At 43.0% G+C, this 17832-nt stretch overlaps 1 protein-coding gene across 1 annotated transcript in view; it reads left to right on the top strand.

Annotated features, from left to right (window-relative positions):
- The window catches only part of LOC124258364, a 30570-nt gene extending 18980 nt beyond the window's left edge, over window positions 1-11590 (top strand). Inside the window, exons 2-4 of the mRNA XM_046692455.1 lie at window positions 4491-4719; window positions 5969-6092; window positions 6586-11590. Coding sequence (XP_046548411.1) covers window positions 4491-4719; window positions 5969-6092; window positions 6586-7150 — 918 coding nt within the window. The 3' untranslated portion in view covers window positions 7151-11590. The remainder of the gene's footprint in view (window positions 1-4490; window positions 4720-5968; window positions 6093-6585) is intronic.
- The last annotated feature ends 6242 nt before the right edge of the window (window positions 11591-17832 follow it).

Raw genomic sequence — 17832 nt, 5'->3', positions numbered from 1 at the left:
TAGAGCTAAAACCCCGGCAGTGACAGCATATGCCCTAATGTTTTGAGTTACTAGTCTCTGAGCCAATGTCAATGAGAACACATCTTATCACACGACGTTCTAGTTGTCGGCACAGGGAGCGATCCCGGAATCACGTCAGGTGGACGCTTAATACAAATCACGGTAAACATCAGGCAACTGCTCGGTTAATCTTAATGCCATTATGTGTTGCCTCGTTAGATTTCCCTGTCTCACAGCACTAAACTGTGTGGAATGATTACATCACATTAACAGATTGGGTCAATCAGCTTTAATTACACCGACGATCACATGGAACCTTTCATAATACAAAAAACACAACGTCATTGTAGCGGTATTTACAAGCTTGATGTCGCCTCTTGTTCACCATATCAGGGTTTACTTTTCTTAGTGACGTCATCTGATTATGACTTCCTTTCAAATTCGGTGATCCGGAGTCACTAGTTGACGTCATGTACAGAAGAGGGACCAAGTACTGCCCTCTTCGGGTTACCCAGGCTGTACTGTGGACCTACCCACAGAATAACTGTATTATGTACAGTTGAGAAATCGACCCAAATATCAAGGGTTGTTTATCAGATTCGGGTAGTGGTTTTGGCAAGAAAACAGGTTTGAGGTGAAGGTCACCTCGTAGCGACCCGACCGCTTGCTGAGCTTTGTTTCCAAACACTGAATCATTGCATCATCAAGAGGGCGCAGAATGTAGCTCAGAATATAAATAGTTACAGGAGAGGCTTACATGTAGGCGTCCTTAGGAAATCCTTATTTCGACCTGTCTGCATTGGTTTATCCATTGCCTGTTAACGCTACAGGACCTATAGCGATGAATGACGGGGTGCGAGTACAAGCCCACATAGACTAACGCTTAGTCTCTGAATATATATAATTTTGATAGTAACAAACAAACCCATTTAAATTGAAAAGGAGCTCCAGGGAGACCAGAGATTCAGAACCTGAGGAAATCTAGACTTGCTTCATTTAGGGCTTTAGCATTGCAGGGAGGGCAAGGCAGTAGGGGGAATAATGTGGTTCAGGGACTGTGAGACAGACTAAAGCCCACATTGTGGACTCAGGCTGGAGTTGCCGACAACAATATTTTTATACAACATTGTGTAATTGTTCTGGTACACTGTCAACATGGCTCCTCGGCTGTTCACAGGAGATTACCGTGTGGCTACACGCAGGTTCTTTATATCACAGAACAAGCTGGACTATTCTCGACATTCAACAGAATGGGGGGTTCCGTGCGATGCGTTTGTATACACACGTATAGTGCTTGAAGCGTCGTTAAGCCTTGCTGAAAAGACGGGCGTGTGAATTTCATGTTGTTTTCCCTCGCTGTACATACCGCGTGGTACACTGCACACCTAATGATGCCGAAGTGTGGAGAGAAGAGTGGACATTGCTGCTATCAATATTCTCACGATATCTCCAAGAGATCAGCAGAAAAGAAGCTGATTGTCCAAATATCCTAAATGGCGCATGTTTCAAACAGATATGAGGCATGAGTGTCTCGGTTGTGTAAGACGTTAAATTCGCTGGGCGGAGTTGTGTCCCTTTGGCTCGCACTGAAGATAGTAATTGTTGGCTCGAATCCAAGATTTGCATTGATTACGTTTCTTGACTCGCCATCCACCATATCCGTGCTCGTGGGTTTCTCCAGCGTGATAAGTGTCTAACACCTGCATCACTTCTGACTTCCATATCAACCTGACATACAGTGAACTAACTTTGATACTTCCTAATTCGCGGTAAACTCGTTCGCGGTAAACTGGGACAATGGAAGGCGTTACCTAATACCAAAATACTTAAGAGGTGTATAGATAACTCAGCTAGTGGCAACTTCGGTTAACTTACCCAACGCCGGGTAATCTGGATTGTATTTTTAGACCCATGTTTTTTCATATAGTGTTTCTTTTAGATAGTCCCCATGTGTAAGTGAAGTAAAACCTCGAGTTCTGCAGACCGACGTAAAAACACTTGGCTATCAGCCAAGGTATTGGCGGGCATTCCTTCTTGACAGAATTTGAATCCTTCAGTTGGTTTGGAACCAGCTGTCTTGTTCTGCGGGGGTACGCGGTATAACTGGGTGAACACTTCAAGGTTTTGCAGTGTTCCCAGTTTGGGATTCCAGTAAACGTTAATGTTAAATGTGGGGTACGATGATGTACTATGGTGTCCGACTTCAATACAGGTTAAGTAAATACAGACACCTCATACATATAGTCAGTACTAACTGGAGCGAGTGAGTTGGCTTTTACGCCGCTTTTAGCAATATTCCAGCAATATCACGGCGGGGGACAGCAGAAATGGGCTTTGTAAATTAATTGTATCCATGTGGGGAATCGAACTCGGGGTTTTGGCGTGACGAGCGAACGCTTTAACCACTAGGCTACCCCACCACCCCAGTACTAACTGGAGAACATGTATAATCACAGTTGACGAAGAAAGGTTCACCGGTGTCAATTGTCACAGTACTTTCCCAGACTAACGCTGAGTTTCTGGAAAACATACATAGAAACAAAAGTCTCGATTTAAATTGAAAAGGAGTCCCAGTGAAATGGGAAATTCAGAACCTGAACCAGTGGAAACATCTACATTTGATTTACTTACAGCCTGGTTCCAGTCTAATGAACTTAGGCTCAGTATTATTCGTTACACTGCTATACTGAGTAACGAATAATACTGAGGCTAAGTTTACTTAGACTGAGCCTGGTTCCCGGGGTATGCTGCACTGTTGCCTTCACGTATGGACGACACGCCGTATATTTACTGTAGAAAATTCTGAGAACGGGTGGTTAGAATATTTTCTTAACAATTTCATCGATACTATAGCAGAACAACGCCCATCGATACTTTTAAAGAAGAAAGACGTTATATAAACAATTTCAAGACACGAAAGTTGTCTTTACATGCATGGGCAAAATGTAAACAATGACACACACACATTTTCAACATCGAATTGTGAATGAATGTTTCAGATAAGGTCGCAGTTGTCACTAACTTGTACACAATACGTGGAACTGAATGACCACATTAATTAAACAGCGTTAGCATCTTTATTTTAGCCAATTCGATGAGGTATATTTTGGTGAGTTGGACCCCTTTTCTCTAGTTTTTGTATGCTGGGAGTAGACTGGACGCCATAATAGCTAGCAATATATATATATATTACATCATCTGTTATACTGATGGAGTGAAGTACATTGTACGTCTAAAGTGCTGTCAGGTTTTTTGTCACCATCGTATCGGTCATCCAGGATCGTGACGTTTTTAATTTGTCCGGCATAACCTCCCGTCAACATTGTCCGGCTTGTGACATTATTAAAACATATCATTAGATGCCGGAACTAAGCCGCCATTTGAAAACGGGTTGGTAGAACACAATGACAAGGAATAACAAATTAGATGCCATTTACGTATGTAGGTGCTATTATAATAGATACAAACAACTTGTATATGTGATAGATGAGACTCCCAGAAAAAACACCTTGACACCGTACTGTCGTGAGGGACTGAGGTGTGACATGACAGCAGGCGGGCCAAGGCTATCTCCCATGCGTGCCCGTCCGTTAAGTGGAGTACCCAGTAGATCTTGACCTAAAAGCCCAACACTTATCTGAAATCTCCAGACCACTTGATGTATTTTGTCTCAGTCAGGTTAATGGAGATACCACCTTTGTTGTTACCATATCGCCTGTAACGCCTTGAGGACATTGCGATTCATGTTAGTTAACAAAGAACACTGAAAGTATTCAAGGGCGCAGCGAAAGGTAGAACAGGCGTCTTATGGACCGCAGTTGTTAGTGCAGCTAGAGTTGCCTCCCTTAAGCACTTCTGAAAATCACTCGTACATGGTTGGCTGCTTGTTTAACACCGAACTCAGCATTGCCCCAGCTATATGGCGGCAGTTTGTAAATAATCTAGTGATCAAAAGCATGAGCTTCAATCCACCCAATTAGGGTACCAAGTCAGCAAGCCTGACCACCCGATCCTGTTAGTCGCCTCTTACGACAAGCATGGGGTACTGAAGACTAATTCTAACCCGGATCTTCTCGGGCTACACTTACTCACAGAACGGCATGGTGTGGTTGCATTGTCAGTAGTTGGTTCGGACGTATATATCGACGTATATATGGAGTATGCATGTTGTATAATAGAATTATGATAAATTACTGGTAGTACTATTCATTATGAAGAGAAACACTATCATCGATGGCGTAACATATGCTACCCTTTTACATTCACCCTGAAATCCCCGTCTTAAGTGTGTTACAACTTAAACAAAATGCCATGCCGTTGCTTTTGGTGGAGGAGTACCACGCGTGCACGGTGGCAAATACTAAGACAAAAATAGACAACATGGACAAGAATCTTGCCATCTAACATCCTGTTGAATGTGAGGACGACTAGTTTTGAGGTGGCAGATATCAGAACAAACCAGGTCTTTAAAGGCTCATCATCTATTGCAGATATTCTACATCTTGCGGAACTTCCTATGTAGCCTTCTGGACGGATTTGAGGTGATCGTGGACAAGTGGCCGGAGTGGACATGTATTATCCTGAGAGCTGCAGACACTGACCGCGCACCTGCCTACTTCAAACACTACTACATCTGCCACGCGCGGTCAGTCAGTGCCCTCAAGTTCTTCATGCAGAGACCAGGGGTGATCGACTGGACGCGAGAGGCAACATTTACAGGTACCTTCATTATCCTACAGTTGTCATTTAGTACCTATGGTTTCGTTAATTGTTGACCATTTCACTTCACACAGAGAGACGCCTTGATTCAATAAAAATGACCAAGGCCCATTATGGTTTCACAATCCTTAATACCTCTGCCATGATGTTGAAATTTTGATCGAACTAATTGATATGGCTGACGTTTTTTTTCAGGTCGGTTCATAATCTTTCTTAGTCTATTTAGAGAAAGAGGGAAATAGGTTTGTGTTGATAATGATAGGTCATTTTGTGAATTTAAGAGATTTTTGTTACAAACGAAAACTATTTCTCACAAAACTTGCAAAATCTTAAATCTCAATGCACATTTCCATGTCTAGCCATTTCACAATTATTTTGTCCTTATTTCTTGATAAACAGAATCACACATGGGAAAGTAAACTAATGTATATCAACGATGTTTTTATTGTTTTTAGTTAGTACTATTGGTTCGTGACTGCACAAGCCTATGTCAAGTAAAGTTTCCACCCTTGTCATCCCAAGCCCACGTTCCTCATTTCGACCATGGCGCCACCTCTTTTAGACCACGAGTTCTGTGCTTTGTGATAAGAACGCGATATCCAGTCAGATCGCTGTTGTTATTTCGAATGACTTCATAAACACCACTACCATTGCCGACAACCAGTTATCAACTAACGAAAAGTTTAGAGATTTCATCCCAGACAGACAGATAAAATCATATATCAGCACTGTAATGATTCTTATTACTGCCGCATTTCGCTCTTACATAATACAGGCATAGAAACTACACTGTCTCAGGTAACAGTGCACCTTAAGGAACATAAGACACTCAGCAGGGGTCGTCTAAAAGTAGCACTGCATCTCGGCGCTGTGATATGCCGTTAGTTCAAGTTTTAACTCCCTAAATGTATAAAAGTACTTGGATAACTTCATTGTGGAATTTTGAAATAATTTCAGCGCAGATTTAAGAGGGAATGGCTGTGGCCAGAGCAGCAACCAGGTTTTCGGAACCGGGTTGTATTTTGTGTACGGTATCTAATTAGACCATCGATGTGTGCATTAGTGCTGTTCTACACGTGTAAGTTAGTCCAGAAAATAGAATGGGTGAAAGCTTGATATGAGCCCGTGGAAAGTCCTAACTTGGAAGATGGACTAATGCATACATTTCAGTCCAAGCAGGTTTAATAATTTTGTAATACGTTTAGTTTTGTAGTCATAAAAGATGACCTTGTGTGTTTTTCTGTTGCAGGCGTCCCAACTGAAGTTGTGGCGTTCCTGAAGGACTACTGTCGGAAACAAAATGGTCAGCTCAAAAATGTCCAGTCTCGGTTCATGTATGCATGGACCAAGGCCGAGCCGCCACAAAAACCTGAGTAAGTGCAATCATGTTGTCTTTTCCTCTTTTATATTGCAGAGTATTACATTATACATATCGGGGACCAGGCCGCATAATGTACTTTTGTTTGTTTGTGTGTGTTTCTTTAACGCATTACTCCAGCTATATGGCGGCGGTCTGTAAATAATCAAGTCTGGACCAGACAATCCAGTGACTCACACCATGACCATCGATCTACGCAATTGTGATACGATGACACGTGTCAACCAAATCATTAAGGCTGATCACCTGATCCTGGTTGTTTCTTCTTATAGGACGACCAGTTCAAACCCGGATCATCACGGGTATCTATAATGTACTGTTTGGACATGTTACCAATAACAACCTAGTACCAACAGTACACAGACATAAATATTGTGTGGCTTATGTTATGTACCATGAATCTATCTCTGGACTGACTGTCTGGCTGTACATCCGATTACTTCAGTATATTGACAATGTGCCTGATGAATGGACGTGTATAATTGCAGAGTTCCGGAGGGCCTACAGCTTACCACTCTCCAGGACCACCATGTCAATATACTACGTCAAGACTGGAAGGACCTGAAGAGCGATTCAGGCCTGGACACCTACTTCAAGAGCGTTGTCCACAACTTTGACAACAGCGCCCTGATTGATAAGAACGGGAAACTTCTGGCTTACATAGTCATGCAGTTCAACGGCTCCATGGCCATGTTGAGTGGAAATACAGAAAATCAGGGAAAGGGCTATGGGCAGATTGTACTGAGTGACCTTACCAGGAAGCTTCTGGAAAAGAAAGAAATAGCCTATGGGTTCATCCCCACCAAAGATTCGAACATCATCAACATCACACAGACCATGGGCTACACCTGGGTCCCACAGGGAAACATGGCTTGGTTCAGGTTCGAGAAGCTGCCCTCTGTCAAATCAACAACCACAAACGGATCTCGAGTCGTAGAGCATTCCCATTCTCAGGAAGATGGTGTGGGGAACTGCATGTTTATCAATGCTATCCCCCTGGTGGTGCAGGAGATGACTGACCATCAGCCCCCTTGTAAAGTTAGTATATCTTAATCAGTGCTAGGACATTTTACACATTGATGCATTCTGGGAGGAGGTCTTCCTCATCCTGTCTTTCTGTTTATTGAAATTCGTGACGTCAGAATTCAGAGGTCAATGACCATATTGGTGCCAGAAGTCTTTCAGTGCATTTCTGTTATACCATGCCCACTCTTCCTCATGTCGACGTTGTCAAACTGTGGGAAATATGCTTATGCAGTACCATGGGGACGAGTTATTTTTGGAACCACCCAGGATTATGTATATTGATTGTACAGGCACTGATGACAACTCCGGATTTGCTGTAAGTGTTCATCTGTTAAGATGTTTATCAGTAATTACGAGGCGGTGACGAAGCCTAGAGGTGAAGCCGTTTCTCATGCAGACTGCCTTTTGTCCCATATACAATGGGAAGCCTAGTCTGGTATCCCTTTCCCGGATGTAGACATATTAAAGCTCCACCACTCGGTGTAACTCCCAACTGAATCACTTACTGTCTACATGTTATTCGTTAAGTTCGAAACTGGAAATTGACTTGGATACTCTGTTACACGCTGTTTCGATATATCTGGAGTTGAGTATAAGTGTGCCTAGGCCACAGTAAGGTGATCATTTGTTACATCGAATCATCTGATAAGCTTTATCCTGTATAGTGCCTATATCCTTTCTCGGGGAACTTGGCGCTGTGTGATAGCTGACAAGGTAATTACTGGGGTTTGGCTTCCTGGAACGTGGATGATATAAATATATCAACCTCATGGGTTTTACTTTCGTCACACACAACATTCGCCCATAGTTACCTCACCTTCCAATATTTCCAAATAGAACATCACTTTATTGTGGCCTTTTCAAGATGTACATTGGAATAGATTTCTACTTCTCAACATATTTGGTTTTTACTTTTCAATGTTCTATTGGTTAATGTGGTACCTTCTAGACGAACCTTTGGTATATAACTGTGTTGGCAAACTATCATGCATACCTTGGTTTCACTAACAACGTAAATGTAGAAACCTAGTTTTAGCTTTAACTTTGTTAGAATGCATCACGTGTTGGTCAGATTAATATACTTTGTGCTGGATCTGACACTGAGCACTAAAAGAGAACAAATACTGTTTTTAATGTTTTTAACCTTTGACTGATGTTTTGCTGTTTTGTGGGTCCGTTCATAGATTCATTCCCTACCGTATTCAACAGGAAGTATGACTTGGACTTGAACTCAAATACCCAGTCCCGCGCAATCACCTGCAGTAACTCGAATCCGCGTCTTTAAAACAACCTTGCTACATTGCCTACAAGCATCCAAGAAATATTTGCGTGTAAGTATGAGAAAAACGTGTTGATGCGAAGAAGCGAGTTTTTAGATTTTTTCTGTCAAGTAGTTTCGACAGGGAGCCCTTTCTGGTTCACAAACGTATACACGTCATGTTAAAATGTTTAGAGTTACCCGCCCTTGTGTACCACAGTTCGGCGATATATTAATCATTTGAGGACGAGGTTTGTTCAGTTTTGTAATATAATAATTATGTCAAAATAATTAAGGGACTGGGTGTTTAATGGAAGTCTTCAGTTTGAAACAAGTGACGTCTGTCTGGGAAAGCTGTTGTCTGATTGATATATGTCAACTTTTTGTAGGTCATTTCATTGGCCAGTCAAAGCTCGAAAGGCCGTTCTGACGTGACCTCTCGTGGGATATCGCGAGACTCTTGTTTAGCGATAGCGAGAACTAAGATCTGAATTTGATGAGATTGCTGCCACTAATAGGGCATACTGCTTGTTGAATACCTAGGGCGATGTATATTTCATACACGTAGCACACCTCATATAATTGAGGAGGGGTTGCCTGTCTGTTGTCTCCAATACTGGGCATGGTGCTGGTCTACGCAGCGACATTACTTTTCAGTAAAGCACAATCAAGTAAATCATTTATAACGTTGTCATGACGTGCACGTGACAGTTGGTTCTCAAGCACTGTCTGCACCGAAAAGTCATCCGATTGTAGTCGCTTTGTTTGTTCTAGTGAACGGTTCCTGGCGTATTTTGCTAAAAACAATTTCAGTTCTTGTTTGTTCAAGTGAACGGTGCCTCGCATATTTTGTTCAAAATGTTGTTCGCTTTCTTTTGAATGTCAGTATATTTTGTTTCGAATCTGAAAAGTGGACAACCTGTCTTTCATAGAAACAATTAACAAGAAATACCATCGCTGCGTGTATGTGCCCTACTGTCCGATGTTAAATGAGAACAGCCGAGGTCCCTCCTCCCGAGGAACGGGTTCTTAGTGGGAACATTGACTTATCATTCCTTAGGGTGTGAAATCACGTGGTGGTTATGAACAAAACTGGGTATAGATCTGGTGAGTGTGCTGTGAATAATCAAATGAATTTATTAGTTATCTATCTACACTTGTTTATTTTGTCACAATCAAAATATGCAACAAGTGCATTCTCGACTGGTGTGACTTGTAGCTGTTGATATGCCGCGTTGGAATGGAATCGTTCATGAATATTGATATCATCCACTCGACCAGCTCCATCGGGCTGCTGTGTAGGTTGTACGGCAGGGAGCGGTATAACGAGGGATATGTAACCGACTGGAGATTTAAGCACCAGGTGCCACGGGTGATGGCATCCATAGATATGATGGAGAATTCCTGCAATTCATCCTACCGGTATAGTAGATCAGCTTCTGCTATTTGCTATAAGCATTAAAATTGGGTATGGTCACGACAAATTGCTTATTTATCGAATGTCAATTACAGTTCTGTTAGTACGAAAAATGTCGTTTAGGGAGGTTATTCTAAAATTAGGGTTGGATTGTTCAGTACTCAAAATCTACTATAAATGTACCATGCTATGTAAAGCAAATATGATCAGTTATCTCTTAATCATATTTTTCTAAGCAGTCGTCATTTAAAATATGATAATAATGAAAACACCGCAGGCTAATCGTTGTTAGTAAAAAGGAGAAATTGGTTATGGCCTACCCAAGAAAATGAATTTAGCGGACAGGTGAAGGAACACTGACCAAACATTGAAGCCATTTAGTATATTGTTTTTATAATGATGCATAGTTATATTTATGATATTTAATTTTGTAGACTTGTTATGTTTAAACAATACTGATCTGTCCAGATTGTGTTGAATGTTTGAAAGTGTAGGATTCAGATCTCTTCGAGAACGTCCTGGTCCGAATGCTTCCATTCATCCCTGGCTCTGCCACTATGATTGGACGAGGGTGATTTATGTGTTTGACTAAGTGTTCATTGCTTGTGATTGTATTCGATAAAGGTTGTACACCCCGTAGAAAATACATCCAATTTAAATCTGTCAAACCAAGTCAACTCTTATCATATGCACAAATCTGTAACCGACTTGCATGAGTTGTTCAGAATATGAGCTGAACATTATTTACAAGTTCCGATATTCATGGGTTGATTCGTGCAAAGATATACTTCTTTGAGGCACGTTGCGTACGTCATTAAGCAACTTCAGGCAGTTTGTCAAGTGTTTTCAGGTACACCACAAGAGCATGAACAATACGATAACTCTTATCGCTACACAATGAAGTACAGCCTTGAACACACAAGCAACCACTGGAGTGAGACGAAGTGACTGTAGTGTGCTGTCTGTCTCAGAAGCTGGGCTTCAGTTTATTTCCTATATTTGAAGCAGCCTTAGCCTTTATAATTACGTTGCCCATTCAGCTACTGGGCCTTGGTTCTTGGTCTTTTCAGTTACACATCTTCACTTCATGTAACCCTTTAACCATGGCAATAGAGAGAACAAGATGAGATATGACCTACCTGTGACCTTCCGCGGTGATGATATAACCCATCAGCCCTGGTGGTATGACCTAGCTAGGTAGTGGTATGACCTACCTGGGTGTGATGGTATGACCTACCTGGGTTTGTGGTAACAGGTATGAACTACTGGATGTGGCGGTATGTCATCCCTGTGTTTGTGGTATTACCTATCCGGTGTGGTGGTATGGCATAGTTGGGTTTGTGGTAAGACATATCTGGTGTGGTGGTATGACATACATTGGTGGGAGCATGACCTACACGTAGTGTGACCCACCTACCTGGTTGTATGTCATACCTAGGATGTTGGTATGACCGACGTAGGTAGTGGTTTGACCTCCCAGGGGGTGGCGGTATTACCTTTCTGGCCGAGTATGAGGATGGGACCTACCTTTGGTTGGAATATGACCTCCCTAGCTGCCGGTCTAACCAACACTAGGGTAGAAGTATGACCTCCCTAATATAAGTGGTTGTATGGCCTGAACAGGTGGGTGGTTCGTATGAGCTCATGGTGCTAGAGTGACCCACCCAGGTGGTTTTATGGTAACGCGGGAGTCATACTTAGATGGCATTCCAACGTACTAGATTGTTCCACAGTACACAGTCGGCTGCACATATCAAACTGTTGCACAGTTGAAATAAACATTATTTAACTACCGGTGTTCTGTTTACCTCCATTGACGGTGTGGCAGTATTGCTGACCTTCACTCTGAACAGATGAATCTGTCACACCATTTTTCTATCAAATTTAACATCCTAGAATCAGTAATATTGAAATGATTTATGGCAGCCAGGTATTGAAGCGTAAGTTCAGTCAGATGCATAATCATGGCACGGCTACTGCACGATGTATTGGCGCAAATAGGTAACTGCTTCCTATAACGGTGTCGGTGTTATGTGACTCAAGTCCGACACGACTTAACAGAGGAGTGATGTGACATCTCAATGAACAAGGTGAGTATCAGATGTGACCAGGCGTTGGGTTCAACTGAGTTAACATTACCGGTTCGTTCTGGGTCTGTTGGCGTCCATCCATCTCATCCCAGACATGTTCTATCGGGTAGAGGTCTTGGCAGTCCATGGCAGTATATTATATGAAGCTACATCATAAAGTCATTACAGCGTTCTGGCGGGACACTTTGCTGCTGCTGCACGACCTTACGTCACTGTATTTACTGTGTAGAACATGATCTCGAGGAGCGACGTCCCTGTATTAACAGTGTAGAACATGATCTCGAGGAGCGACGTCCCTGTATTAACAGTGTAGAACATGATCTCATGGAGCAACGTCCCTGTATTTACAGTGTGGAACATGATCTCATCGAGCGACGTCCCTGTATTTACAGTGTAGAACATGATCTTGAGGAGCGACGTCCCTGTGTTTACAGTGTAGAACATGATCTCGAGGAGAGACGTCCCTGTATTTACAGTGTGGAACATGATCTCATGGAGCGACGTCCCTGTATTTACAGTGTAGAACATGATCTCGCGGAGCGACGTACCTGTATTTACAGTGTAGAACATGATCTCGAGGAGCGACGTCCCTGTGTTTACAGTGTAGAACATGATCTCGAGGAGCGATGTCTCTGTATTAACAGTGTAGAACATGATCTCGAGGAGCGACGTCCCTGCATTTACAGTGTAGAACATGATCTCGAGGAGCGACGTCCCTACATTTACAGTGTAGAACATGATCTCGAGCAACGTCCATGTATTTACAGTGTAGTACATGATCTCATGGAGCAACGTCCCTGCATTTACAGTATAGAACATGATCTCGAGGAGCGACGTCTCTGTATTTACAGTGTAGCACACAAAGTCAGCCGCCTAACCTGCTCAGCCACCGCGACTTCCACGCAGTATTTTACTAAGAGTGAGTGAGTGAGTTGGGTTTTACGCCGCTTTAAGCAATATTCCAGCAATAACACGGCGGGGGACACCAGAAATGGGCTTCACATATTGTACCCATGTGTGGAATCGAACCCGGGTCTTCGGCGTGACGAGCGAACGCTTTAACGACTAGGCTATCCCACCGCCCCTACTTTACTAAGAAAGGGCTATCCCAAATATAACATATGTAACACATTGTGTTGTCTAGACTTGCCTCTTTAAGGACACATTTACTATACATCCATGGGTTTAGCATTCAGTAGCCTTGTAGCAAGTCTAGGAAACTCAATCACAGCGTTGGACACATTCAAACGAAACATGTTTCACATCCGTCATTCAAACGTAATCCAGCTTTATCGGGACAAACGGAGGCTCCCACCATATGCATAGCTATTTCTGTTTGAAGTGGTGATCCAGGCAACGAGACAACAGAACCCGGGGTCGTGTTCCCAGTCTTGTCAATCTCCAGGTGACAAAGTTCTATAGCTGCGGTGCGAAGTGTCAGGCCTGGTTAAGTGACACTTTGAGTTCATAGTGATAAAGTAGTTGTTTAATGGATCACTTGAAATACGTTTTATAATACATCTGGAACGTCATGAGGATTATTTAAGCCGTGCACCACTCGAATGATTTCATGTCTTTGCGTTTTCATTATATACTAGGCACATAAAGAAACTGTACATACAAAAATCTAAAATCTAAATTTATCAAACCTGTGTAGACACATAAGGATTTAAACTCAGAGATTAGTGACATGTATACAACATGCATGCACGTGCCACGGTCCGTGACGTCAGTGGGTTCGTCCTTGAGACGTGCAATACGTTGTTGCACGTGCATTCCGGGAAAGAGAAACAGAGCAAATGAATGCCACACAATACTGTCACTTTGGAAAGCTCAACCCCTGTCCTTGCGATCGTTCAAAAAATTAAACGGCTATTGAAACGCATAGCATGCCAAGGCTCACGTCTGCACAACGTCATGAGGCCATTGGGATGGTCCGTGGGGGAATGTCTCAACGACAAGTGGCTGCACATTTCCATTGCCACCGGAACTCCATTTCTGCACAGGTGAGACGCTACCAGAACACAAATGACGTCTTCGATCGGCCACATTCTGGACGTCCACGTGTCCACAACGCCAAGACAGGACATATGGATAAGGGTGACCCATCTTCGCCACACGTTTCAGACTGCAGTGATGACTGCCCGAACCATCCCAGGACTTCGCCGTATCCACTATCCACCCCAACACAGTTCGACAACGTTTAGGTCATCACGGGATCAGACCACGACGTCCCGTCATACGGCCTATCCTGACACAACGTCATCGACAAGCTCGCCGAATGTGGTGCCGAAATCATGTCCGCAGACCCTTGTTTTGGTGGAGAAGGTCCAAATTTAACATTTCCCATAGTGATGGACGTCAACGTGGCTATAGACGCGTGGGAGAACGTTATGCATAGGCCTGTGTCTTGGAGAGGAATCGCTTTGGTGGTGGTTCGGTGATGATTTGGGGTGGAATAACAGCACGCCAAAGAACTCCTTTGGTGATTGTTCAGGGCAACTTAACTGGTGTGGGCTACAGGGATCAGATTCTTCGACCTGTGGCAATTCCTTTTCTGCAACGTCATGGCCCTGGGTTAACATTCCAACAGGACAATGCCCGCCCTCATACGGCAAGGGTTTCTATGGATTTCTTGCAACATCACAACGTTGATTTACTGCCTTGGCCTGCAAATTCACCGGATCTCTCCCCGATAGAGCATGTTTGGGACGAGATGATCGCCGTCTACGCCGTCTTCCTCATCCGCCAGATAACGTTCTTGACCTTGCAACAGAACTTGAGAGAATCAGGCGTGACATCCCACAAGCCTTCCTTGCACGTTTGATAGGCTCTATGCGTCGTCGATGCACTGTTGTTCTCAATGCCGATGGTGGACATACCCGTTATTGAGCTTGTGACATGGTCGTTTGACCCCTGTCGTGACGTCATTGTGATTGACTTTTCAATTGAAATTCTCTCGACTTGTTATGGTCTCATGATCCCTCCATTAAAGTTTATATGTACCTTTGACATTGTTATTGTACTTATCAACTGGGATAATATTTTGACAATGCACAGTTTCTTTATGTGGCTAGTATATAAACAACATCGCAATTATATTTGAGCATGTATGTCTTTCTATGAGTAAATTAAAACGATTCCTGTAGTTTTCGTACACTGTACCTTTTTGTATTTAATTTGTGTTTCCCCTTTACTGTCAGTCTTCCTTTAAGACTGTTTCTAAATATTCTTGGCGAGGGTTTTTAAAAGTTGATTTCAGTCAAGAACGGTAACTCGTATCCTACTGGTGTCCTGCGGTGGGTAGATGAACATGACCATGAAGCAATCTTCACAGATTCCATGGTAGCAATTAAAGCTATAGAACTTTATTTATTTCTTGATAGTGTTGTTGTTTCATGTACATACAATTACGGTTAATATGTCTAGACATTGTGTGGGTGTACACATTGGAACGGTCTGTGGATATACGTTATTACAGTAACGTTTTGAAGCTCTGGACTAGGCAGTGTGTAAATACCTGAAATATGGGAATTGTTTTAGACGAATAATAACGCCATGTTTAAGTGAGGTACGCGGTACGTGGTACATTCAAACACTGTTACCTATGACCGAACAAAATGCAGCGGTTACCGGGCTTATGGTAAGTTACCAATCATATATGGCAAAATGTGAAACAGTAGTTCGGGAACAGAGAAGCAACGCCCAAACACATCATGGCGAGAGCGTGGCGCCAGGAGGGCCGGCGTTGAAACGCGACATTAACTGGTTCGTACAACTCGTCATGGCGTTACAGGGATTGTAGATAAGGGGGACAGGGTCATACACACACTGTTTGATTAGTATGAACTATTTCTAAGTGGGTGCACTTATATATCATGTCCTGATTCCTGGTTCAGTGCATATCACCAAGTTCTTAAATTAATTTAAATTCAAATATAACGTTACTTGTGCAAATATGTCACATCAGACGCCAACTGTTCTCGCGGTGACGTGCCGGGATGGCTAAAAATGATTTTCTGTCAAAGAACAGATATCACAAGCTTGATCTCTTAGGGCCCAGTGTATTAATGATTCATCATCCACGCCCGCCTCCCTACAAAACATCCCGATTTACATCAATACATTCCCGTCACGAATCATATCAATTATGATGATGGTTATTATGATGCTCAATTCTGGAAACTGACTCCCTCACACGAAGAATCAGGCCAGACACGAGATGCCACCACCCTCGCTCTTCCCGCAGCTACAGCCATTTGTCTGAAGATACTCTTGTGAAGAGTGGCAGAACTCAAGACGATAGGAAGGGATTACACTGTTATCTAAATACAACCAAGGATGTTAGATACATTCTCAGTGTCTCTGTTGATATTCTTGATGGGTGGGTACTGCTCATCCTCGATAATCTCCAGGGTATACGTTACGATCACTCTCCGTAACATATACCCTGGAGATTATCGAGGATGGGTACTGCTGGGCGGTACAGAAATGAGAGTCAACCAAATGAGGGGAGAAGCTTTGCAATATCACTTTATCCTACCGGGTACCCATTCACTGCAGGGTGCACATATTTTCGAAGAAAATCCTTTGTTTGGCAGAACAAATGTCCTATAAACTCCTGGATGTCAAGTTGACTGAAGACGATCATTACTCCACCTATTCTTCGTAGGGGCAACGGGGTAGCCAAGTGGTTAAAGCGTTCGCTCGTCACGCCGAACACCCTGGTTCGATTCCCCGCATGGGTGCAATGTGTGTATCCCATTCTGTTGTCCCCCGCCGTGATATTGCTGGAATATTGCTAAAAGCGGCGTGCAATCCTACTCACTTGCGAGTAACTTTGCTTTACTTCGCCTAATTTGTGTACACGTGTGCTACAACATACAGGCGAAGAGATACTTTGTCTGGAATATGTGTTCCCTTCTTTATATTACACACTTGCATGAAAGTTCAATAGCCAAGTACTTGCGGCCTTTGAGTCATGTCCTGCACATCCCCGGCAGTGTAATAGTGTACATGTTCTGACCCACTGGACATCTGGCCCAGTTGCTGACCTCACTGGCCCTGACCTTGTCCAGTCCGACGTCTGTGATAACGGAAACTCTCACGTCCACTTGGAATGATGGTTCTGGTAATACCACCTGGTATAGTGATATACACCATACCCTCCTCGTCCTGATGGCGTGATGATATACACTATACTGTCCTCGTCCTACTGGCGTAATGATATACACTATACTCTCTTCGTCCTGATGGCGTGATGATATATACACCATACTCTCTTCGTCCTGATGGCGTGATGATATACACTATACTCTCCTCGTCATGCTGGCGTAATGATATACACTATACTCTCTTCGTCCTGATGGCGTGATGATATATACACAATACTCTCCTCGTCCTGCTGGCGTGATGATATATACACTATACTCTCCTCGTCCTGATGGCGTGATGATATATACACTATACTCTCCTCGTCCTGCTGGCGTGATGATATACACTATACTCTCCTCGTCCTGCTGGTATGGTGATATACACTATACTCTCCTCGTCCTGCTGGCGTGATGATATATACAAAATACTCTCCTCGTCCTGCTTGCGTGATGATATACACAATATAATATCCTCCTTGTGTGATGATATATACACTATACTCTCCTCGTTCTGCTGGCGTGATGATAAATACACTATGCTCTCCTTCTTGTGTGATGATATATACACTATACTCTCCTCCTTGTGTGATGATACATACTATACTCTCCTCCTTGTTTGATGATATATACACTATACTCTCCTCCTTGTGTGATGATATATACACTATACTCTCCTCCTTGTGTGATGATATATACAATATACTCTCCTCCTTGTGTGATGATACATACTATACTATCCTCCTTGTGTGATGAAACATACTATACTCTCCTCCTTGTGTGATGATACATAC

The sequence above is a fragment of the Haliotis rubra genome, unplaced genomic scaffold, assembly GCF_003918875.1.
Source record: "Haliotis rubra isolate DU_JTF1 unplaced genomic scaffold, ASM391887v1 Scf69, whole genome shotgun sequence".
Classification (NCBI taxonomy): Eukaryota; Metazoa; Mollusca; class Gastropoda; order Lepetellida; family Haliotidae; genus Haliotis; species Haliotis rubra.
This window is presented reverse-complemented; position numbering and strand designations above follow the sequence as displayed.